At 31.5% G+C, this 26395-nt stretch overlaps 2 protein-coding genes across 2 annotated transcripts in view; both read right to left on the reverse strand.

The window, feature by feature from the left end:
- Positions 1–489: 489 nt before the first annotated feature.
- Positions 490–969, reverse strand: LOC129906761 (uncharacterized; the record flags this gene model as incomplete). Its single annotated transcript, XM_055982661.1, has 1 exon — positions 490–969. A coding segment is annotated over one exon (480 nt), but the record flags the coding sequence as incomplete, so codon positions are not given.
- Positions 954–26395, reverse strand: part of LOC129907743 (uncharacterized) — an 83989-nt gene continuing 58547 nt past the window's right edge. Inside the window, 5 exon segments of the mRNA XM_055984093.1 lie at positions 954–2802; positions 6521–6675; positions 6738–6902; positions 20962–21081; positions 21263–21399. Coding sequence (XP_055840068.1) covers positions 970–2802; positions 6521–6675; positions 6738–6902; positions 20962–21081; positions 21263–21399 — 2410 coding nt within the window. The 3' untranslated portion in view covers positions 954–969.

Genomic DNA, 26395 nt, shown 5'->3' on the forward strand with positions numbered 1-26395 from the left:
TTTAGTTTTCACAAAGATTAACTTTATTTTGGAGAAAGTAAATAATTGCGATTTTTAATATGTTTTCTCTCAAAAACATTAATTCCCCCCGAAAAACAACAAAATACGAAAGACAATGTCAAGAAATATCTGCAATCAACTGCAAATTAAATCAAGTTGACTGCAAAGACTAGACAAAGCTTCCTCCTTCAATTTTTTTTTTTTTTATATTTAACAAAATTAATTTAAATTTTAATTAAAGTTAATCTTTTTTTTCTATTTTTTTTTGTTCTTTTGTTAACAAAGCGTATAATAAAAACTATTTAAACGAGTAGAAACTAGTTAAAAAAAAGACACACGAACGAGAAGTAAGTAGCAGCACTCAGTCCGTTGGACGACAATTTTATAAGGAGACTCTTGGATATGGCATCGATGCAGTATTGCAGCAACTGCAACTAAAGCTGGAGCAGTTGCATTTGCGATTAAATTTATTATTGCACAATAAAACTGCTATAAAATGATTTCAGCGGATCGCAGCATTGGATCACACCCAAATGCTTCTGCCGCAGCCACAGGCGAATGTTTTGTTGCTTTTGTTGCTGACGACCGTGGTGGCAACATATTGCTGCGATGCATCCCATGCGACTGATGATAACTGGTGGAAGTGGTGGCCGTTGTGACCACCGTACTAACACCAATATTAACATTCGTAGTGGGATGAATGGTGGCAACTGCCACAGCTGTGGCCACATTGTTCTCTGTGGAAGGTGGAAATTTGGCAATTGTCGTTAGCGACGGTGTGAGTGTGAGGGTGGAACTGTCATTGCTGCCACAGAAAGCTGCTGCTGCTGCGGCAGCGGCGGCAGTCGTCGGTTGTTTAGTAGATGGTGCGACGGAAAGTGTCTCATGGAGAATGGCCGACTTGCGGATGGTTTGCTGCAACAGTGAGTTGACATCTATCGCTGGCCACGCGACCAGCGAAACACTTCGTCATAAGACCGTGTCAAAGTTTCCGTCACTCTTGTGCCGATGGTGCTTGCTGTAATGTTTGCAATGCTTGCGAGGAAATGCCGGTGGGCTGGGCATCACTGAGTCTGGTGGCGACGCCGGTGACGAGGCCACACTGTGTGATGGCGGCTTGTCCGAGGACAGCGAGAAGTATTCGGATTGCGACACCGACGATTTGCCAGCCATGCTGAAGGCGTCTTCGGCAAAGTTGACGCTGGCGCCAGCGCCGAATGGCACCTCGACTGGCGTCGAGACATCCGACATTGTAGCCGGAGTTGTTGTGCTAGATTCTTTGCGAATTGTATCACTTTCGTCACAACTGCAACTGCAGTAACAGCGACTGGTCGAGTTGCATGAACAGAAGCTTTCAGCACTCTGTTGACTACTATCGGCAGCGGCATCACTGTCGTCGCCTTTGGCATCGCATCGCGAACAAACTTCATCGTCACCTTCGACGCCGCCATCGTCCTCCATGTGACTGAGACTGCTACTAAAGCTGCATGCCTTATGCAGCTGACCATCCAGTTCTTGCTGACAACAACTACAACTACTACACTTGCTGCAACTACTACAGTAGTTACGGTTGGTGAATTTTTTGCGTTTTATTTTTACATTTTCGTTGAGTGTGCAGCAGTTGGGATCGCAGCACACTCTCGTCCTAGTCGTCAGCTTCCCTTCGTCGTCATCCTCTTCGACATCGGCGGCACCGTCGAGGGTGTCCTGCCGCGGAATGAATTTGTTGTTGCCACGCTTACACTTTCGCTGGACAATAATGACTTCATCTTCCGTTGTGGATGTGGTGGAACAAACGGAGTCAATATGACTAGATTGCACACAGTGATGGTTACGGGGTCGACTTTTTCGTCGACGATGATGTTGCTCCTCGTAGGGGTGATGATTGTCACCGCTGCAATGGACAAGAATGTCCTTGCTGTTGGTCGTTTCATTGGCTATGGCAATGGCAAATGAATTGTTGCTTATGCTGCTGCAATAGCTGATGTCATCGGTGAGTGTGGCAGCATCGATTTCAATGGCAATTGTTCCACCAGTGGGAATTTTTTCTGGAAGTCTGCATTGATTGTGATGTCGTCGCTGTGGGTGGCGATGTCGATGCTTATGATGGTCGCACTCTCTATCGTCGGGACTGGACAAAGATTGGGAAGACTCTGGTGCGAGCTTTTGGTGTTTGCTCGATGGCAGTTCTGGAAGTCTCTTTGCCGCTGTTAATCGTTTTTTCTGTCTTTGATTGTGAGGAAGGATTGCGGTGGTGGCCCCATGACAATGATGGTGCGGATGACAATGGCAGTGGCAACAATAGCAACAACAACTGCTCGCACAGCATTCCATGCCGGTGTGATGTCGTTTCCAACTGGGATAGCCCAGGTCGGGGGTTTGGGTGGCATTGTGTCGTTGGCGTTTGTTGCGATGATGGCGACATGTACGCTCTGCTACGTAGATTGCATTGAGATCATCTGGATCTGGAATTGAGATGGCAGAATCAGCTGCTGTGGACTTGAGACCAACGCAGTTATTGTTGTTATTGTTACCGGTGATTGTGTGCTGGAAGGCTCTGTTATCGTAATCGTTTAGATGTCGAACGTCAGTATGTGAGGCCAGTAGATGATCATCACCACTAGTTATTGCGTTAGGTATGGATTTTTGATTGGATTGAAGTTGGGGATGATTTTGTTGTTGTTGTGTTTGTTGTTGTTGTTCATCGGGGGCAAACTGCTAATCACCACGGTGAACGCTGCGTGGTTGTGAATTTTTTCGGTAAATGTGAACTTGCAGAAGAATGGCAATGTCCAAACTGACCTAGAAGATACAAATAAAAGAGACACAGTTAGAATAAATTGTAAACCAAAATGGGATTGAGTTTTATTTTTATGTTATAAAATGCTAATAAAAGAATTGGTTACGAACTTAGAGCTCGGTTAGTGGTGGATATTGTAGGAATTTTAAATTAAAGCTAAAGACTTAGGAAACCTCGTTTTTTGAAGGTTTGTATGTTCCCCTTTTGCTACAATAAGCGCTTTCAGGGCATACTTTTTAAAATTGATTAGTTAAGTTGGAATTGTTTTATCCAAGGAATGGATATTGTTGCTGGCTGGGCTCTGAGATCCAAATACAAGGAAACAAAACTTTCCCAATCGTTGTCTTTAGTAAGACTTCAAGCCATTATGAATAATCAACGTTTAGCGACTAAATTGAAATGTTTTTAACTTAAACAAAAAGGAAATTATACCAAAAATTGGTCGAATAAACGTAAAACTGCAGACAACCACGTAAGACATGTGTTTTTCGCATTACTCATGAAAAGTGGTAGTCTTGAGAATAGCAGTTAATACATTAACTTAGCGGCTTCAGAACATATGACAAATAGAAGTGAGACTTGCGGATGCTTATAACTTGAACACAGAAGAAGGAGACCTTAATTTTGAAATTTTAGTAGAAAGCAAATTCGAGACTTTTACCGTGAAAGACATTCTATATATCCCGAAGTTATGTCCAACCATTCTATCCTACAGCCATATTTCAAAAAATGTTTTGATCGTTGAATTTAAATATGATAAATGCACAATTTCAAACAAAATAACCATGGTTATAACTGCAACTAGAATAAACGGTTCCTGGCTAGATGTTCCAAGGAAATTGAAAATGCAATGATTAGATTGCTGAGAAGAAAATTTCTTACGACTAATGACATCGGAGACTGGGAGAAGGTGTGGAATGGTTTCTTTTTTGTCCATGCAACTTCTGGGTAAATAATTTGCAAAAAAGAACATGTTGAAACAGCTTTAATGAAACTAATATGCAATCTCATCGAAAGTAATATTTATAATAGACAGACTCAGAAACGTTAGGGACTGAAATGATCTCTGATCAGCTGACAAAAGAAATTTTTTTTTCGCAATCGTTTATATCGAATCGTAGGTCGATAGGACCCTATGAAGCCTCGTTTAGCCACTCCATTAGCCTGCCTAGGTGCCTGGACAGGCCGTATGCAACCACACACATACTTACTCGTCAAATTATGTAAATTTCCGTTTAGGAAATGTAATATTTTAAATTTAGTTTGGACCAGATCTGCTTAGTCGCATTAGAATTTGTAATATTTGCCCAAATATTTTATATATTTTCTGAATGGCTTCATGCTTGAGTTTAATCAAAGCTATTCATATAACAATGTTTATCTTGCTAAATAAAATGGCTGTTATAGTTTCGTGGCGAGTTTGACGTCGGTTTAACAACTTGCCAGAATCAACAAATTTGTCACGTTTTCTTCGAACCAAATCAGAACCTTCAGTGGTATGAGAAAAGGAAGTCCATATAGACTTAGATTTATTCGTTTTCATTACACTCCAACCGGTGAGCATCCACTCATACTGAAAGATCAAATTTTTGGGGATTTGCGCCAAATCGATATTTTTTTGGTCATTTAAGTAGGCTTTTGAGACTTTTTTACATTACTAATTCTAAATTTATTGTAATTTGGAGGTGCTTATACGATTTTTAATGACAATAGTGTCAGCAAATCACTATCAAGAGTGAAATAGGACGCTACATCTGCTAATCGTGGTTGTGATAGCAGGAATTGTTATTAAAGATGTTAAGGGAACACTCGATAGTGCGTAACAATGTAGGATAGTTTTTATTTATATTTTTTTTACAGTAAGCGTATTGTGCTGTCCTAATAAGTGTTTAACGTTGGTTCTTAACGCATTAATTAAATAAATAAATAAATCTTTGTTGCTAGAGTGGTTCTCGCATCTGGGATCCAGATCAAGAAATCAAATTCTTGAGAAAAGTTTTAAATGGTTTAAGGAAATAAATGTGTTTCTACAAAAATGATAAAAATACGTATGGTTTAACATAAGGATCCGAAAATCACGAAAACCAGATTTGATATAGAAAAAAGGAATTACAATTTGAAATCGCTGATATAAGAAAAAAGCCATAACAAATAACTGCAGACTTGTACCACTTCAAAACTTTTACAATATGATTCCCTATTACTCTCAGAAGTGTGTAGACGGAATAACTTTCAGCTATTTTCTTTAAATAATATTAATAAATAATTGTAAACTTTTCCAAACTGTTAAGTATACTAAGTAGACTGCTTAATCACCATTACTTTAACATCACTCAAGCCCAAGCATATAAGCTTCATCACACCATAATCACTCTAAAATGTCTATGTTAACTACTTTTCTTTTCTACCCATTCTACATTTCTCGCAGTAAATCTGCAAATGGTTTTTAAAACGGAAATAAATGTAAACATCCTTCACCTCTTTAACTATGTGACGATAATAATTATTCAAAAAACTACTACTACACTTCACATCATATCCTTCACTTTTAAAAGGATTACTTTTAACCATATAAATAGTTCAGAGTGAGTGTAGTGGCGAGGGGGGGGGAGGAAACTAAAGTGAGAGAGAGAGTTGAAACTATAAATGAAAATGTCCTTCAGCCATTGTCACATTCATATGTGATTTATTTGCTGTTGTTGTTGTTTGGCAAGTAAAATTTTATTCGTTTGATGCTTCACAACCCACGTCATTAATATCCTTTACCTCTCACTCGATTCTCGATGATTCTGATATATGTTTGATACGATTGCAAGTCTATCCATTTAGTTCAATGGTGATGATATGTGACAAGGACAATCGACAACGCATATATCAATGAATATTTTCCAACCAACCAAACATTGTTCAGAGGAAAATATAATAAAACTAGGATACTAATACAATTCTCCCTGCTCGTCTGTCTGTCACTAGCAGTTTCAACAAAGACGAGATGAAATTATTATCCTCTACTCCAACTTTCTCTCCTGAACACATAGGACTTGTGTGTTTGTTACATAACACCCAAATGGCATGGATTCTGTCGTGCGGAGGTGTTGAATGTAAACTACTTTGTTATCTAGGCGACAAATTCTTTTCATCAGGAGAAGGATTACAAAGAACGATTATTTGGTTGGTGGAGCTGATTTAATACAATGTCCTTGGGCTACACACAGAGAGAGATAAGTACGGACTTGAACTCTTTTTGGGTTATTATTAGTGACTGTAACTGACGAAAAGAGCTTCGATGCTTTTATTCAAATTTAAAGCGAAATGACAGTTAAAGTGTGGAATGTTTTACAAAATTGTGTAAATTTGAGTGTCCTTGAACATTTCTAAAAAATCTAGTTTTATTATATTCATTCCTGTGTTTTATTTGTGTATTCAGCAAGATTCTTTTGTCTTTACACATACAGACTGTGTGAACACATACAATGCAGATTTCTCTCTTATCCGGTGCTACACAAATATTTCATGTGAGTGGCATGGATATTCGTCGTCAGGAACAAACTGAAACTGAATGTTGAGTTTTTCGAGTGACATTCAAATGTGTTAGGAAAGATTATGGCATATGCAGAAATGTTCTTTAGGAGGATAATATATATTTATATTTCTTTATGGAGCTTTTAAATAAATGAGGTATATTTTTATTTGAATGGTTATTTAAATTTATATATTTACCTGCAATGTACCACATATCCAAAATTGGTTTGGTGCTTTTCTTAAAATAAAATAAACAGTCTTAAACATATCACCAAGCGTCCACATCACTACCATATGTATGCTCATTCCATATGTTGATTTATTTTTAAAATTTCTTAAGAACTGAGGGGCTCCTATAGGAAGAAATAAAGTTTTAAATGATTGTTTTTAAAGTCATAAAATCATGAACTTATACCTAACATAGCCTCGGTAAATACGGCAAAGAAACCAACGGTCTCCATGAACCAATCAATTGACAACATAAGATATGTTATTGCTGCACCAACAGCCCAAACAACTAACATAAAATCCAAATATGATTGGAAATCTGTCCATGCCCAAAAGTACTTCATGTCGAGATCTGTAAATAAATGAAGAAAATAAGTTTAATTGATGTTTTCCAAATTGAAATCTACTTTAAGCCTGCACCAGTAGATTACAAAAAAAAGCATGCTGAATGAATAAAGTAACTTAAAACAATTGCGTATTCGTATGACTAAACCAAAATACAAAATTTAAGTTTAAGATAAGATATTTAAAATATGTATAAGCACCACAGAGCACTATTCATTGATGAAAAAATGTTAATAAGTTTACATACCCTTTCCATTTTTTTTCAAGACAAGGTAAAACAAAAACCTTTAAAAAATGTGGAATATTTAGTATTATAGTTCTATCTACATATTTGTGTGGTCTGCATTCTATCAATGGGAAACATTTATTGTTTCAGAGTGTAGGGAAAATGTAAGGCGGGATAAGCTGTCCAGATGAAAAAGTTCACTCTCAAATTGAAACCCAACCTATAATAATAATGAGGACACAAGGGAACTCTAAATCTCTGGGGATATATGCCTTTTAAAAAAAATTAACCATATAAATGGTTACTTGGACTGACAAATTTCTTTAATTTTTTCCTTATATACCTAAGTACCTACCTAGATAGGTACTATCACAACAAAAACATTACTGTTAAAAAAAGAGCCAAGTTCTCCTATGTTGAAATTATGCTGGCACAAAAAGTACTGAGATGTAAAAGTGTACCAAATTCTAAAGTTTGGGTTCAAATTCGTATCAATAAAATTTTGATTGTTCTCTTGACAATTTTTCTTTTAATTTCCGATTTTTAAAGTTATTTCAAAAATTGCCAAGTAAACAATCAAAATTTTATTGATACGAATTTGAACCCAAACTTTAGATCTTGGTACACTTTTACATCTCAGTACTTTTTGTGCCAGCATAATTTCAACATAGGAGAACTTGGCTCTTTTTTTAACAGTAATGTTTTTGTTGTGATTTCACTACTTTTTGCAAGGTAAGGCTGTAGAATTGAAAATCTCTATATTTGATGAAAATTCAGTGAAAATGGGCGGTTGCCACGCCCCCTGGCTGAAATTCTCAAATTTTAAATTTTTTCCTTTGTATAAACTACCAACTCTACCATTCTACCAAATTTCAAGATTCTAAGATAATCAGAAGTGCTCTATAATATTTGATGAAAATTCAGCGGAAATGGGCTGATGCCACGCCCCCTGAATTGAAAATCTCAAATTTTCGATTTTTTCCTTTGTATACATCACAAGTCCTATCACCGTGAAAAATTTCAAGTTTCTACGATAACGGGAAGTTCTCCATAATTTTGATGATCTGTCAGTGAGTGAATCAGTCAGTCAGTCAGTCAGTTACGGTTTTTGAGATTTTCGAATCCCAATATCTCAGAAACTACTCACCGTAGCAAGCTGAAATTTTGTTAGGAGTTTTGTTTCGACCAGCCTAACAAATGAAGCGAGTTTGAAATTTCTAGTATCTTTGGTGTGGAAGTTAGAGGGGGGTCGAAAATGGCCTGAGTTGTTTCCTGTAAATAAGGGTGTAGTGCCAAAGTTGCTAGAGAACTTGGCTGGGCACTACCGTGCCCCTTGATAGGAAAGTTAAGTATTTGTAAAATAAAAAATCATACCTACAAGAAAAAAGTAGTTCAACAAATTCTGTCTACCTTTTTATAGCTGGAGCTATACCTAGCTTTCATCGTTTAAGTTATATATTTTTTTGTAATTTTAATATTTAGGTCTCAATCTTACTAAAAGAGAGATGGGGCCAGAGGGAAAACAAATCAAATCGATTTTCAAATGAGTTCTTAGTTTCATAATAGATTTTGTTGGAGATCGCCATTTCTCCTTGTGAATATTATAAACATACATATATACATTATAACCCGGAGTAAAGGTTATTTTTGAGATTTTCTTGAAGCCAATGTCAAAAATATCGATTTATGTCATAATGGCGGAAGTTAGTTAACGATTTTTCATAAAAAATAATGTCAATTAAACAAAAACCACGCAACAAAAAAATAGTTAAAAATACCAATTTATAAGATAAAAAAGAGATATTTAAGCGCTTTTGATACCAAATAAAAAAAAAAATAAATAGCGTATTATTACTCTATCAAAGCTCGAAAATTGCAATTTTTTGACTTTTTCTCAATTTGTGACTTTAAATACGAAACAAAATTATGACACCAAAGCGCCAACACTTTTTACGTATACGTGATTTTAAACATCAGAGAAGCAATCTATAAGTCTTGTTATTGCGTTTCATTTGGCTAAAAATGTGATATATGGGGTGTTTAGAATAATAATGAGTCAATTCTATTGCAAATTTAATATAAGCATTTAGAAACTAAAAGAATTATTGAAAAAAATAGAATTAAAATTAATTTTATTTACGAAAAAAAAAAACGATTTATTTATAGGACCTCAGAACAACTAACTAATTAAGAAATGGACTTGGCATTACACTGGTCTACAAAATTTAATTTTTTTTTTGGTGCGGGCACTTAAATATACTTTTCTATAGGTTTTTGATGTGCTGAACTCAAATCTGAAGTCAGAAATATCCTAACAGCTCCCGTTTTTGACATATTACCGTTTGAAAGTTAAAAAAATCGTGTTTTGACTTATTTTGAAGTTAACAAGATTTTCCCCACATGAACCAAAATATACTTTTCTGAAAAATATCCTAGCAGTTCACGTTTTTGAAATATTTTTGTTAGAAAATGCAAAAAAACGTTTTTTTGCTACTTTTGGTGTTATGCCTTAATTTGAAGAAATTTTTTTCGTTCTTTCAAGACCCGTTTAAATCTTTGCAATATCTTTTTTATTGCGCGAGATATCTTAAAATGAAGTAAGTGTGTTTGGCTTAATTTATCAAAAAACGAGATGAAAATGTGATATATTACAATAAGCCATAAAACTGACGATATCTCGAACAATAAAAAAGATATCGAAAAGATTTAAAAAATTCTTAAAAGAAGAAAAATAGTTCTTACAGAAACCGTAATAAATTGTATTTAAAACAAATTTCTTTACATTAAAGCATAACCTCAAAAGTGGTTATTTTTGCATCTTCTTACGGTACTATTTCAAAAACGGGAGCTGATAGGATGTTTTTGAGATTCGAGTTCAGCACACCAAAAACCTTTAGAAAAGTATATCTTAGTCTCGGCACCAAAAACGTTGTTGACTTGTGTTATTAATGTGAACTCCTCATATATTTTATATTAAAATTTAAATACATATATTGTTTCACTAAAAAAATTATGGATTCAAAATCCTTACCGAGTGACCAATTAATATGTGGATATAGTAGGTAATTCTTATTTTTTTTTTATTTCATCAAGGCTTAATATTTACATAATATTAAACAAATGAAACTTCCTCATTCTTTATATCACGTAATAATTGTTTTTTTTTTTTTGTCTTTTCTTAAATTATATCTCAAAAACACGTTTTAATTATATGACGCACCCATGTAAAATCTCATTTTAAAAACAATAAACATCAACATCGTGACCCCATTCTTTTAAGAGTCATTGCAATTAACGGCTATTGTACCTATATATACTTTCGTAAACTACAAGGGTGAAGGACCCTTTTACGTCCCATCTTTTGTCTTTTGACATCATAATATAGAAAATGGTATAAAACAAAGAACAATTCATTTCTGTGTCGAAGGACGAAAATTCTTGTCGTAAGGATTATAAAATGAAGAATTTTAATTAAAAATAACGTAATCAATGATGTTTTTAGTTAATAGTGAAGTGAAGGTGGGTTGCCCACAGAATCAATTTCGCTAAAAATTTAAAAATAAACTTTTCTTTGTTTTGGTAATTATTTTTTTTTATTACATTTGTATGAACACAGTTAAATGTATATAACTGGTTAAGAATTGTATTTTGCTCTTTCTTTGTTTTACAAATAACAATTCAAGTTAAGTAATGATTTAATATTTGTACTTATATCAGGAAATGAGGGTAAGTTTTTTATATAAGTGTTTCAAAAGTTAAGAATTTTGTCAACAAAGAAGTCAATGGGATATACAAATATTGGGTTAAAAAGTGACTAATGAGGTAATCAAATTTTAAGAAAAAATTAAATGTACACTACGGTGTATGCGCAATATTTTTAGAGTTCTAGTTTTGGTGTTTTGTAACTATTGCTAACTTTTCACGTTGTAAACTTTAAAAAAAACCTGTATGAAGGGTATAGTTCAAAATTGAATTACTGATATATTCTGATCAGGTTTTTCTTGAATTCATTATCAGAGGTCAAGGAATAAACAGACTCATTCATTATGCTTATACTATGATTTATAAGTTAGCGTCCCCTGAGCTTCCATTCTAAATATTTCAAATTCTAGACAAAAATCTGGAATTCAAAGATGCTAGAGATGTGGCGGTGAAGAATAAGATGTCTGCAAAGTGCACATAAGGAAAACAAAATATTTTTTTGTAGGGGTGCACTTGTTCTATATGATATACGCTGCTTAGGGTTTCAAAGAAAAAAAAATAATTTTTTTCTTGTTATATCCTCTTAAGAAGAGGAAAAAGAAAAACAAGAATAACCACTAATGAAGTCATTTGCCCTCATCATAAACTACATTTTCACCTAATGATTAACCCAAAGAAAATCATCTAAAATTCATCAACCCCTATTCATTGTAGCAACTTAACAGGACAAAATCTCTAGAAGTAGTCCAATTGACAAATACACTGGTATAGTATTCCTATACATATATAAAATAAGAATAGATATGTGTACTTTTATATTTATAGTCTCAAAAGAACACTTCGTGTTTGTTATAGTAGGTACCCTATTCTCCTTCGTGCACCCTTGTTGCAATTTTTATATTAGAACAAAACTTTACAAAAATATCTTTTCTCTACTAAAAGCTTATTTTCTCTCGTGTACATAGAAGGTATATTGTTTATTCGATACATATTCACTCTCAGTAGAAAGAAAAAAATGAATGATTTCAACAAACAAAACCTTAAACAAAAAAAAATAAAAAATCCTCTTACCAACAGCTTAATTCACACACGACGACAGGATGAACGAAGGAAAGAGAATTGAACTGCATGCAAAATGGCTTTTTGACAAAGTTTATGTTAAAGTCAAAATAAAAAAAAAACTTTTTATTTCAGTACAAAGTTGGTGCAACTGTACTAGAACTTTTTTTTGCTCTCTCTCCACTCAAGCCACACCAGCACGAATGGATGACATTACAGTGTTACCATGTCCTTAGGCTATTTTCTGGCCCGTTACTCTAATTGTACCCTTAAACATTCAGGGTTGGATGTATTACATTTTAGTACATTTTGCCATCTTGTTGAAGACCCCTAAAAAAATTGACAGCATTATTATAAGTTAAGCAGTTTTTAACAGGTCTTCAAAGTTCGTAAAAATAAATATTAATGAGGTCAGAAGCTCATATTTTGAATAACGCCTCTAGGCAAAAGTTTTAGCAACACCATTTTCTTCCTTAAATAGAAAAGAAGTGAATTGGAACTTTATCAGTAGCTTAGGCTTGCTGGAATGGCTCTAATTTCTAATGGAATTACCACATTTTATTTAGATCCACATAATTAATTGAGATAAAATCAGAGTTTTTCGATTCGAGAACCCTGTCTAGTCTAAGCTGCAGGGACGAAGAAATACACGTTTTTGCAACATGGGCTTGGGCCTCTGTTTTTACCAAATTGTGTGATACTATGCTATGTTTACAATTTGATTATTATTAAAAATTATGTTTAATTTTGTATTGTCATAGAAAACTGCTTTATAGGATATATGCCAGTTATATAAACTAATTATGCTGCTTCGAAAGCCCTGTGCTTCTTTGTGGTCCTCACTTAAGTTGAGATTTTTTTTAAAGCAAACGTTTGAAGCATACTTTTGTCCTTATAACTTGAGCTATTTGCAACTCGAGGAAACCAAAGCATATTTTTTTACATACAATAAGCTTATGAAGACTAACACAAAAATTAAAATAATTCTACTCAGACCTACATATACTTAAAAAAAAAAAATCGGCTTCAACTCAATAAGCACACAAATTTTCAAAGGTATTTTGTCCATTTCTTCCTAAGATTGAGCTTTCTTGTATTATTTGAAGATGTTTACAGTAAGCTTGTGATGTTGAGAAACCAAATCAGAAAGAATAATTCTCAAAGTACAGCTATTTTTTTTCGTGTTCTCTTACAAAGCGTCCCATATGGAAAAATGCAGTTTTTTTTTTGCGTCAACTGAATAGACACACGGTCTTTCAAGGTCAATATCTTCGTTGTTTATGAGAGTTTTGAGGTGTTTGGCAAACCAAATCAAAGGTTGAAATGTGCTCAGTGAGATTTTGTCATTTAATTAAAATTAAAAAAAAAGTAGTAGATTAAAAGCTCTGAAAACTGTCGACAGAGCTAAAATTAATTTGTTAACGGAACAAGTACTGACAGGGTCTGCTATAGCTACCAAAATTGATCGGAGTTTTAGTGTGTTGCCTATTCGTACCTCAAAAATAAAAGTTCGTACAGGAAAAATATGAATTAAGGTAAAAAACGGCAAAAATAGCAGTTAATCGACGAGAAATTTTGAGATCTGCCTCCAATTCATTTGACTCTGGGGGCAAAAATCAAACAAAAAGCTGGTGTTTCTGCAAGTGTTTCAACACTCCGCAGAGTAATTAACAGCACGGATCAATTTTGATGGCCCCGATGACTTCAATTATGAATCCATCAAAATTGACCTTTTTCAAATGAAAAAAAACCACTTTGCGTCACTCATTTTTCCAGCTCATATGGAGTCTAGAAAATTCTAAACGAATACCTTTTTGTTGCTTGTTTAAAGTTGGTTTCTTTTGGACTTTTAATGGGTTAAAATGATCCGTGCTGTTAATTACTCTGCGGAGTGTTGAAACACTTGCAGATCAATTTTGGTAGCTATAGCAGACCCGGTCAGTTCCGTTAACAAATTAATTTTAGCTCTGTCGACAGTTTTCAAAGCTTTTAATCTACTACTTTTTTTTTTAATTTTAATTAAATGACAAAATCTCACTGAGAACATTTCAACCTTTGATTTGGTATGCCAAACACCTCAAAACTCTCATAAACAACGAAGATATTGACCTTGAAAGACCGTGTGTCTATTCAGTTGAGGCAAAAAAAAACTGCATTTTTCCATATGGGACGCTTTGTAAGAGAACACGAAAAAAAAATAGCGGAACTTTGAGAATTATTCTTTCTGATTTGGTTTCTCAACATCACAAGCTTACTGTAAACATCATCAAATAATACAAGAAAGCTCAATCTTAGGAAAAAATGGAAAAAATACCTTTGAAAATTTGTGTGCTTATTCAGTTGAAGCGGAGTGTAAGTAACGTATAATGTACTATATATATTCAGTCAATTATGTCGTAGTTGTAAATCCAATTTATTTAATACAATTCGTCAACTTTAAAGTATTATTTTTTTAGTGGTAAAATTCAACATTAATTGCAGTACTTGTTTTCACTCATGTTGGAACTCATTTTACTATATTTTATCCAGTAAGCGTTTAAAATCTTATTTGAATACAATTCAAGTCTTTAACCTACCATATTATTTCTTAAATATTTGAGTCCCATTTTATTCATAAATGCAGGACTGCAGCAGTTCAGCAAAATAGAACTACAATATATTCAGCCAAGAACTGTCTGTTAAAAAATTTACCAAACGTATTAGAACTTTATTTCTAAGAACGAGTACTAAATTAGTAAAAATTCACTCGTAACCATAACAATATTATCAATTCTTTTTTGCAGCACTGCTGCAGTCCTGCATTTATGAACTCACCTTAAATAACTGCTTGCTGCAGTTAAAAAAAAAAAATAGGAACCTTTCAGAAAGCACTACAGTACCTAATTTAACTTTTAAGTTATATTAACTGATTTTGTATGATCAAAGCGGTATAAAAGACTCTTAAGTGACTAAATGCCTGAAACCAGTCAAAAATATTGCAGTAAATTAATTTTAATCTAATGTACATAGGTACTACTTTTGTGAAACCAAGTACGTACAAAAGACTTTCAACCGACTTTTGAGTCTAAGCAAAATCAAATATACAAAATACGTTCACACGATATTTTTCAACGCAATTAATTCTGATTTCAGTTAGGAAAGTAGTAGATGGAATTTATGCTTACCTAATGCAGTCAATAAATTATTCTCTAGCTCAAATATTTAAACTTAAGACATAAAATATGTTAAATAAATTATACAAACTCTAAAAATTAGGAGCACTTTGTTTAGCTTATGGATTTAATTTTGAAAAGTCGAATTTGCAAAAAGGTGAATTTGTTTTGCAAAAGAACGAATTTCATTTGCCAAAGGGTTAATTTAATGTAAAGAAACCTTAAAACATTTACTGACTTAAAGGGAAAGCCATACAAATGACTGATCAAATTTCCTTTTATTCAAATTAACATAATACATTTTATAAAAAACCTAGATATTAAACAACCATTTCAACTGTCTTAAAAAATAATGAAATGAGTCGAATAGTGTTCTTTACAAACCAAACATTATTCATAAAGTGTTGCAGTATTAAGTCCTAAAGTCAGTTACCAACTTCTGTAAACACAAAGCTGAACAAGACTATCAAGCAACTAAGATACTGAAATATGTCAAAAAATACTGCAGTGAGTTCGTCAATTAATTTAATTTTTACTGCAAGAACAAGTTATTAAAATTTACTTTTGACTGCAGGATTAATTTCGTTTGTAAGTTCAAAGAAATTCAATCCTCAAGTAATTGCAGTGCCAATAGAAAATTAGTTTAAGCTTATTTTTTGACTCTTTATTTCTAGCAAAAAAGTAGTTTTCAATAACTTTCCATTACATTTCTCAGTGAAAGAAATATTGGAAATCTTTATTTCCTGACTCATAACATACATTTTTTGCAATTTCAAAAATCTAAATGAACTTAAATGGTCAGGGGACTACATTCCAAACATATTTTTTTGGCATGGTCATTTCGTTTGATAGGTTTTTTTTTTCGTAATTTATCATGCAAGTGTTTTTGAAGTTGCCTCTGGCAACACTAATGGAAGACCACGATTGACACAGCAACCCACAAGTCTCCCTTCCTGTCACAAAAACTAGGATACCTATACTGCATTTATAGATGATTCTAAACACACAAACTTTGGTTTGTATGTGTACATGTTTCTGGCACCGCAAAAACAAAAAACAAAAAATACTAACAGCAATCCGTTGAATGACATTTTGCAAATGGAACTTATTTGTTAGTGAAATGCGTTTTTTTGTTGTTGCATGGTTTTCAAGGATACGAGACAGTACTCAATGTTTAAAAAAAAAAAAAACTTGAATATTTGTCGATTAAGTGATTATGTTTTTCAGGATATTTACATTTTGTGTCTTGTATCTTGTGGCTTTGTTACAATGTCTTCACACTTTGTTTTCCAAACACGTGGCAATTTAAAAGTTTATCCTTGTATAATGTGATTGTGTGAGTTGTCCCTAGCGGAAATGGTGATTACACGCACTTCCGCGCTACTTAAACCATCACACAAAACATGGATTACTCTTGTGGATAAAAGTCAAACAGTTTATTGGATAAAACACCATAGAGAGAAAGATGGGTGGGCTATTAAGGGCATCAGGAGTAATGGAAGTTCAAATTAATCATTATTATGACGGTGCTTGCGGCCGGCAGGGGTTTGGTGTTTGGATATGCGATGGAAACATGTAATTACACTTGATGGTGTGTGAACCACATCATTTATGTATGTGTGGGTGTTTTGTGATGTGTGGTGACTTTTTTGTATAAAGGATAATTGATGGAATTTTTTTCTTTGATCGTGTGCCCAAAACAGTCGAATAAAATGGAACTATAAAAAAGTAATTAAAGCAAATGCCAACGCATACCAAATCTAATGAGCTTCTGTAAAAGACTCATAAAAGTTATAATAAATTACTGACACGTATGGTGGGATAAATGCGTAGTTGTATAAAAAACAAAAAGCTAAAAAATGATGATACCTACGTAGATAAATAAGAAAAGAAGTGATTCATAAAATCTTGAATTGTCATGTAAGAGACATGATAAAAAAGATTGCTTTGGCTTTACATTTGACTAAGAAACTCAGTTCTAATTTATGTTGTTTGTTTTATGGGCAAGATAAAAGTAGATTAGAGTTCTTTTCTGCCAAGTTTTTTTTTTTTTTTATATTCAAATTAAATTTTGTTCAAACCATTACATTTTGAATTCTTAATGCAGAAAAGTTTAATTGGTGGAGAATTTGGAAAAATCAACATCAAAAACAAAAATTAATTTAAAAATAATATTTTGTTTAAAGTTATTTTTCTATTGCATTTAATTTTAATAGAAAACCCCTTGGACTCCCATTTTTGTGATAAGTAAGGACTACAACTGTGTCATTAGGTAAAAGAACTATTTTTAACTAAAAATAAAATTTTCATTATGAAAAAGTACGTATACGCCAACGTGTACCGTATTTTTTTTTTCTTTTAAATGTTTTCGGAAGTTATATTGCATCAAAAATTATTTTGAGAAAGGGGAACGAACAGCCATTCAAGACACAAATCGAATGGTTTTGACTTTCAAAGCCAGTAACTATTCTTGCTCTGTAGCTATTGCTAGCGCTACAAATATTGTTAAACTGATGTATTTCCCCGGGAGTGAAAAATGTTTTGAGAAAACGGAAACACTGGTCGTTTCACTTTCAACTGGTTCAAATACACTTTTCATAGCAAATTAAATTTATTATGGTTAAAAAAATTTTTAATTAGTTTTGACTAAAATTCTAACCTAAAACTAATGAAAAAAAGTAAAAAAATTGAGGATTTTATTTTTTTTTTACTTAATCAAGGGGCATTTGGTGTATGAACCTGGCACGTCCAAACTTTGTACTAATAAAATAAATTTGAGGTAAAATCCTTTGATAATATACAATTTTTATTGTTCTTTCTTTTTGTTAAGAAACGACAGAAATTTACTTTGTTAAAAATTAGCACTTTTTCTTAATTTTTAACTTTTTTAGTTGAAAGCAAGTTTATAAAATGCACTTATGGAATTGGTAGCATTTTTGGCTGGAGTATACTTTTATGCCAAGGAATCATATTCACCAATAAAAACTCTTGAACGAATTTGTTTTTGTTGTGCTCTTGTGCTCCGGTCTATTAAATAGACTATTAGTGAGCACTTTATTTTTATTATACTTTTAAATTTAATTATCTGATGTCTGTCATGCTAATACGCGATTTAGTTTCCTTTGTTTAAATAAATCGAGGTGTCTCTAAAAAAACATAAAAAAAAGTACGTATACAATAGACTGGGCCAAAAAAAAAAAATATTATTTTTTTGAAAGTTACTTCGAAAATCTTGTTCAGGATGATGAAAAAAAAATTAAGTGAAAATTTGAGCCGTTAAAAAAAATTTTTAAAGGTCTATCATCGGTGTTTTTTATTTTTATACATGATATGATTTTTTACAACAGAACTGCTAGACGATCAAAGTAAAAAAAATTTCTGTTCATTTTTTCTTATATAAAATTAAATTTCCTACAAAAAAGATCTAATTGAAAATTTTCGTCAGACGAGCCGTATTGGAGTAATTAAGCTTTTTAAATCGAAGTGTTTTTTCAATTTGACTATTTCACTTTGGAATTTTGTGATGATCAAATAAGTGAATAGAAAAATAAAACCACGACAGATTCTTATAGGAAATTTAATTCTCTACAAAAAAGGTCTCATAGTAATTTTCCCTTAATTGAGTTCTAAAGAAGTTATTCACGATTTAAATCGAGAAAAAAATTAAAAAATCAATTTTCAATTTCAAAATTTTCTAATTCACTGAAAATTCAATATTTTCAAATTAGCAAGATGTTTTCTTGTAGGGAATTAAACGTTCTATAAAAAGTTCCTTGGCAGCAAATTAATTGCTTTAACCGTTAAGAAGATATTCGTATCAAAACCAATGCCCACTGATTTCAATAGTTTTCTTATGACAAGTATGCATTGCGATTTGAATACGATTATCTTCTAAACGGTTAAAGCAATTAATTTGCTGCCAAGGAACTTTTTATAGAACGTTTAAGTCCCTACAAGAAAACATCTTGCTTATTTGAAAATATTGAATTTTCAGTGAATTAGAAAATTTTGAAATTGAAAATTGATTTTTTAATTTTTTTCTCGATTTAAATCGTGAATAACTTCTTTAGAACTCAATTAAGGGAAAATTACTATGAGACCTTTTTTGTAGAGAATTAAATTTCCTATAAGAATTTGTCGTGGTTTTATTTTTCTATTCACTTATTTGATCATCACAAAATTCCAAAGTGAAATAGTCAAATTGAAAAAACACTTCGATTTAAAAAGCTTAATTACTCGAATACGGCTCGTCTGACGAAAATTTTTAATTAGATCTTTTTTGTAGGAAATTTAATTTTATATAAGAAAAAATGAACAGAAATTTTTTTTACTTTGATCGTCTAGCAGTTCTGTTGTAAAACATCATATCATGTATAAAAATAAAAAACACCGATGATAGACCTCTTAAAATTTTTTTTAACGGCTCAAATTTTCACCAAATTTTTTTTCCATCATCCTGAACAAGATTTTCGAAGTAACTTTAAAAAAAAAAATATTTTTTTTTTTTTGGCCCAGTCTAGTATACACCCTAGTGTACATTTCCCTTCTTAAGTTTTAACGATATGTCTGCATGTTTTTCAGTTCATGTTTGTATTTTTTACTGAAAAATTCAGTAGTGTTTTAAATTAAAGATGTATTTCGTTGAATTACTTGATAGCAGTTATTTTGTTATGAAAAACGTTTGTGCAAGATGCAACATTTAATACCTGAACATTTTAAACCATCTTCAGCGATTTATGTATGTACAAACATACACGCTGTCATGCATTTTATTATTTATATTTTGTTAATTTTGTTAACTCTTGACCTTGTTTAAAATTTCAGGAACATCTTACTTGTTTTGAATTATAAACGACCAAACAACATCTTTCAAAAATAAAACAAAATTAATGGATAAACAAACATCAAGTATTAACAACAACAAAAGCAGCTTTTTATAACATCAGTTTTCCACATTGTGCGGCATAATGATTTTAGGAAGATCAATAAATTAATAATAAAAAAAACTTGCTTCAAGTTTCCAACCATTTTTAATATAAAAAATGACCACTTCATCCCAGCATCCTCCTTTTCTCTATATTTTTAATATAAAGCTTAAGCAAAGTTGAAATTAAAACTGATAAAATAAAAAAAAGTAAAGTATAAAAGGATATGCTTAATTAGTTTTGAGAACATTTCAAATTATTCAAAACTCTCCCCTAACACCAACCCTAACCATAAAAAAAAACATACACGAACAAGAAGTGCAGCAACATTATTTGAAATTATATTAATTGCTGCATCATTTTTTTTTTTTGCAAGCAAACGAGGTCACAATCGCAATGTTGGTTCTGACGATGATGATGATTTTTCTTTCTTTTTTTTTTAGGGAAAAGTTTCTTTGTTTCCACAAATTCGAAAAGTTTTTTTCTCTTTTTTCTCCAGAACAAATCAGAGAAAAAAAAATTGTTACCTTAACCCAGAATTCTGTCAGACACACTCAAGGAAGATTTTTACATTATCTGCTTGCAATTCTCTCTCCACCATTTAATGTAATGTGTCCGGTCAGACTCTGGGACATACATAATTGAGATCCTCATTTAATTTGGCTTCATGCCAAATTGAATTCTTTAGTCCAGTTGGCATTTTAAATTGTATTGTTAAATAACTATTCTACAATGATATGATTTTAAGGTCCTTTAAAAACCAATAAAAGCCCCAATTATTTAAATCTCTACAAACAAAGTAAATGCATGCAAAATTTATTTTACGAATAACCATAACCAAAAATGTAAATTTAATGAAGGACTAAAATGTCCTGTTTAAAGAACAACGATGAAACAACAAGTGAACAACAAAAATATAACAAAGAATGAAGAATGAAACAAAAAAAAAATAAATTGAAATTGAAAGACTCCTTCAAGTTTGGAAAAAAATTAAACACATACCGCTTAGATAATGTCTTGAGCGACTACGTTTTAATGCATCAGGAGACGAAGAAGAGGCACCAGCACCAGGATCAGTATCTCCAATCACCTTTGGCAGATGAAGATCACAGTGGTCATCACCTTGTGAAGCGAATAATATACATACGATTCTATTTAAATTTTATTTTTTATTTTTTTTTTGAGAAACTTTTTATTTTTAAAAAGAAAGAAACTACTAGTTTTTGAAAATATTTTTTTTTGCTTAAAGTTGACAATTATTGTACATGGAAGCTTATAACTTTTCAAATATTTTATTACAAACCTCCAAATTCACGTTCTCGTATCGCTGGATTGGCATTGTTTCGTTTCACTTTGACACAAAGATGAATCATAAGGAACATTGTGATATTCATTACAACACTCTGGACAAGAAGAGGAAGCTCATAACGTTTGGAAAACCTGAAAGGAAAAAAATAAATGTTGTAAAATAGTTTGTTTTAAACAAGTATGTATTTAAAAAGAATTAAGAGCTTTTAAAAACCTTACAAATTTTTTTTATAAAAATTCGAGTTTAACCACTATTTTTAAATGGATTATAATTGATCTCTTAAATATTTTTAAAACTTAACTAAAGTCAGAATTTGTAGCAAAACATCCGATAATTTCGCGTGGAGTTGGCAATAAAATATTTCGGATGAGTTCATGAATAAACATTTGAAAAGAAAAGAAAATTACTTTATCTTAAGAATACCTTCAGTAGATTTTTTTATGATAAAAAAACTAATTTTTTTTAAAGAAAATAAACTGGACTTTAATTATAAGCGAAAATAATCAATACTCATTTACATGTTTTAAGGAATAAAATGATATGAAACTGCAAGAAACGAAGAAACGGTTGTCTGCAGAAAGAAACATTTTGGGACAAACTAAAACTGTAATGAATTCTTGATTGGTTGTAAAAAAAAATCTTTCGATATAGAAGTAGTATGACAAAGATAAAACCAGTTAAGGGAAAAGAGAGCAAAAATCATAAAAACCGTCATAACTCGAAACGGGACGAAAACGAGAAAATTACCTCTTAAGTTTTTCGACTTAAAATGACCTCAGGAATCCATGGTTTTCATTTGGGGCGGTGACTGTGGGACACTCTGTATACACAAAAACTGAAGCATTAGAGTACCTACCTTTTAATGCTCGAGTTCAATAGTTTAAATTATTCGTTTAGCCAACATAATTCACTCAAATCAAAACTGCCGGATTCGAGGCATGAACTGTTTTATAAGGTTCGGGATCGGGTCAAAATTCAGCTTTTTTTTTACGAAAATTCTATTTTTCAAAATTCTGCTTTTTTTCTATTCTGCCTTTCAAAATTCTGCCAGCATATTTTTTGAACAAAAAAATTCTGCCAATTCTGTTTTTTTTTCATAGCAACTTAACTATTTTTCCTTACTGTTTATTGTGTAACTATCCCAAACATTTGTTATAATGCATAGACTGACGTTCTTATAATTCACATCTATAAACCGTTGAAAACTATTAGAAACTAAAAAGAAAGATACAAAATATTCCTTTCTTATCAATTTTTCGAACATATACTTTTATTTAATAAATTAATAAGATTTCTAATTATTTTTCGAAATTATTTAACATTTAACATCTTTTCTGAATACTTTTTAATTTATTGATTTATCAAACAAAAAATGAACATAAACATAACTGACAAAGTGAGTAAGTAATCAAATAAGCAGCGAGGAGATAATTTTGCAAAATTCTGCAAAAAATTAAAAAATACACGGTAAAAATTGAAAAGCAAAATTTTGAAAGCAGAATTTTGTAAAGCCGAATTTTGAAAGCAGAATTTTGACCCAGGCAGAATTTTGACCCCAACCCATAAGGTTCGTTTACTCAGCATTTTGTTTGTAAATCTTGAGTTTTTTTAAAACACAACGAATCAAGCGAAAATATTTATTTATCAAATCAATATTTTTATTATTGGAAAAATAGCTGATTTTCAAAAATTCCCTGTTTTATCTCCAAAACTGAACTATTTATATAATTTGTGTGATGAAAAGAGTATAGACCAGTGCCGATGCCTTCAAAAAAATTAAAAAGTACAAAAAATCATAGTAGGATGAAACCCATTGAAAAAGGAGGGGAATATGATAAGAATGAAAGGAAAAATAAATTACGGGCGAGACGAGTTCGGGAAGTGGGTGGGTTGAGTTTTTAATGGTAAAAAATGGTATATCTCGATTTCCGGCAAAACTACAAATCCTATAGAAAAAAGTTGTATGGCAAAGTTCTAGGTAATAAAAAGATCTACAACTTTTGTATCAACAATTTTTTCACATAACCTCAAAATTTATGTGAAAAATTCAAAAAACCGAGTTTTTGGTTTTTTATTTTTATCTTTTTAAAAAACAAAAATTTTTCGACGAAATTTGGTGAAAACTTACCTTATTATGTCCCAAATACACTGTAATTTATTTGATTTAAAATATTAATTTGTTCACCTTATTTTGACTTAATACCAAAAAAACACCCTAATTTTCAATCGAAAATTCACGTGTCAAAATATCAGCTTTTTTCAAAAAGTCGGTGAGCATTTCGTTCGTTAAAATGCCTATTTTCTGATAGTGTAAAAAAAAATTTACATTAGTATACTATAGTACATGTTCTAGTAAAATTCAAAAAATGAAAAAAGCTTGAATTCGAAAAAATTTTGTATCATTGTTTACAATTTTGGCCTATTTATTCAAATTTACACTTTAATTACTCAGAAAACGTAAGATTAATCAATGTAACATGAAATCTTACGTTTTTTGAGTAATTAAAGTGTAAATTTGAATAAATAGGCCAAAATTGTAAACAATGATACAAAATTTTTTCGAATTCAAGCTTTTTTCATTTTTTGAATTTTACTAGAACATGTTCTATAGTATACTAATGTAAAATTTTTTTTACACTATCAGAAAATAGACATCTTAACGAACGAAATAACCACCGACTTTTTTAAAAAAAAGCTGATATTTTGACACGTGAATTTTCGATTGAAAATTAAGGTGTTTTTTTTGGTATTAAGTCAAAATAAGGTGAACAAATTAATATTTTAAATCAAATAAATTACAGTGTATTTGGGACATAATAAGGTAAGTTTTCACCAAATTTCGTAAGAAAAATTTTTGTTTTTGAAAAAGATAAAAATAAAAAACCAAAAACTCGGTTTTTTTAATTTTTCACATAAATTTTGAGGTTATGTGAAAAAATTGTTAATACAAAAAATTTAGATCTTTTTATTACCTACAACTTTGCCATACAACTTTTTTCTATAGGATTTGTAGTTTTGCCGGAAATCGAGATATACCATTTTTTACCATTAAAAACTCAACCCACCCACTTCCCGAACTCGGCTCGCCCGTAATTTATTTTTCCTTTCATTCTTATCATATTCCCCTCCTTTTCCAATGGGTTTCATCCTACTATGATTTTTTTGTACTTTTTAATGTTTTTGAAGGCATCGGCACTGGTCTAATAAGTTTCGTTTACTCAGCATTTTGTTTTTAAATCGTGAGTTTTTTAAAAACACAACGAATCAAGCGAAAATATTTTATTATCAAATCAATATTTTCAATATTGGAAAAAATAGCTGATTTTCAAAAATTCCCTGTTTTATCTCCAAAACTGAACTATTTATATAATTTGTGTAATGAAAAGAGTATAGAATAGCTAGAAAATAAACAATTTTTTGTAAAGGATAAGAACAAATGTTTTCGTTAACTAAAAGTTCCTAAAAGTCAATGATAAAAAAGAGAAACGAAATTACACAAGTTTACAAATTTATCTTTGAAACAATATGTAATTATCATCATGGAAAATGATTGTGTCTAATAAATATCACCCCCAAAAAACATTGATGACTAATAGATGATAAGTTCGTTTAGGTACTCATCGAAAAAAAAACAAAACAAAATCAATGTTTTTTTTTCCTTATTTTATCTTATTTTTTTATCAATTCAATTGAAGCTGTCTCAAACTAGCTTTATCTGTATAAACACATGTACAAAAAAAAAACATAAATCTTTTATTAAACGAAACATGGATTGAAATCAAATAAAATTCCCTCTTCTCCATTGAAATTTTTTTTACATTTGCAAACCCACAAAACCATATTCTAATTCTTTCGATTCGCTTAGTTGTGAACGATGGAAACAAATGAACCGAGACAACGTCTGTACACATTTTTAAATATTTCTGAGCAAATAGAAGGAAAAAAAAAATAAATCCAACGGAGACACTTAAGTGGATTTGAATGTCTGTCGTGCATCTTCTACTGGCTGTATTCTCCTGCTTTGCGTAACTAATAGAAGTACGATAAAAAACAAACCTAACAGCTCTTCTCTGCTAAACCTCTTTAAAGCCTCCCCTATAGCAAATAAATCATTTCGATCTCATCTCCTTTGCTCCACATATCATAAAAAAAGATTTTTTTTTTTTTTACTCAAAAAATCTCATATCTTGTCGTCTGCATTGTGATCAATACCGTGTTTGGTGGCTGGTCGGAGTATAGGTTGGATGTATCTCACCGATATGACACAGATTTGCGCATTTTCAAATAAAATCCCACACAACACAGACAAAAATCAACTTTTTAGGATATGAGTGTTGGAGTGGGATGATCTACTTAAAAAAAGTTTCCAACTCAAGTTGAATATGGGGTCAAAGATTCGTTTGTTGAAGATGATAAGCAATGGGCTATGAAGTTTAGTCCAATTAAGGGCGAAAATTTAAATACGTAAAAAGAGAAGATTGGTTTGGATTCATGTTGTTTTTCCTCACATCTTCTCAAATAATGAAAAATTGATTTTCACTAAAAAAAAATCTATGAATAATATTTTTAGGCTTTTGAAAGAAGTAAATTTATTCTGGGGGTAAATAAGCCTACAAAAACAAAGAATTCATCTAACCTCTCCCATAAGGTTTCAATTTGTAAAGAAAAAAAACTTAATACCATGACTCCTGAGAGAAATCCTAAAAAAGGTTTCATTTTAATTTATGTAAAAAAAAAAACTTTATAATCACATGAAAAAACAACCATCTTTGATGTTTTGTATTTTGTTATCTTTTTTTTGCCAACCTTGACAAAATGCTTTCCATATTCTAAAACATTTTGACTTGTATCTTTTGCCCTATACAACAACTGTCATGAGAGTCATCTTCCTTTGAAACAGTAACCATAAACTTGAGCCTTTATAATTTTATAACAAAATTCACTGTTTTCATTTTCAAGATATGTACATAAACCTTTTTCATTGTCTATTTTTTTTAATCTAAAAATAGATCTCGCATCTGGAGGCATTAGAAAGGCCTTTCTTTTTTATAGCAAACATTTTCTCACATCGTTTTCTATGTTTTTTTTCCATTTTCTGTTTTTTTTTTTAACATCAAATATGTAAAT

The sequence above is a fragment of the Episyrphus balteatus genome, chromosome 1 (assembly GCF_945859705.1).
Source record: "Episyrphus balteatus chromosome 1, idEpiBalt1.1, whole genome shotgun sequence".
In the NCBI taxonomy this organism is placed as follows: Eukaryota; Metazoa; Arthropoda; class Insecta; order Diptera; family Syrphidae; genus Episyrphus; species Episyrphus balteatus.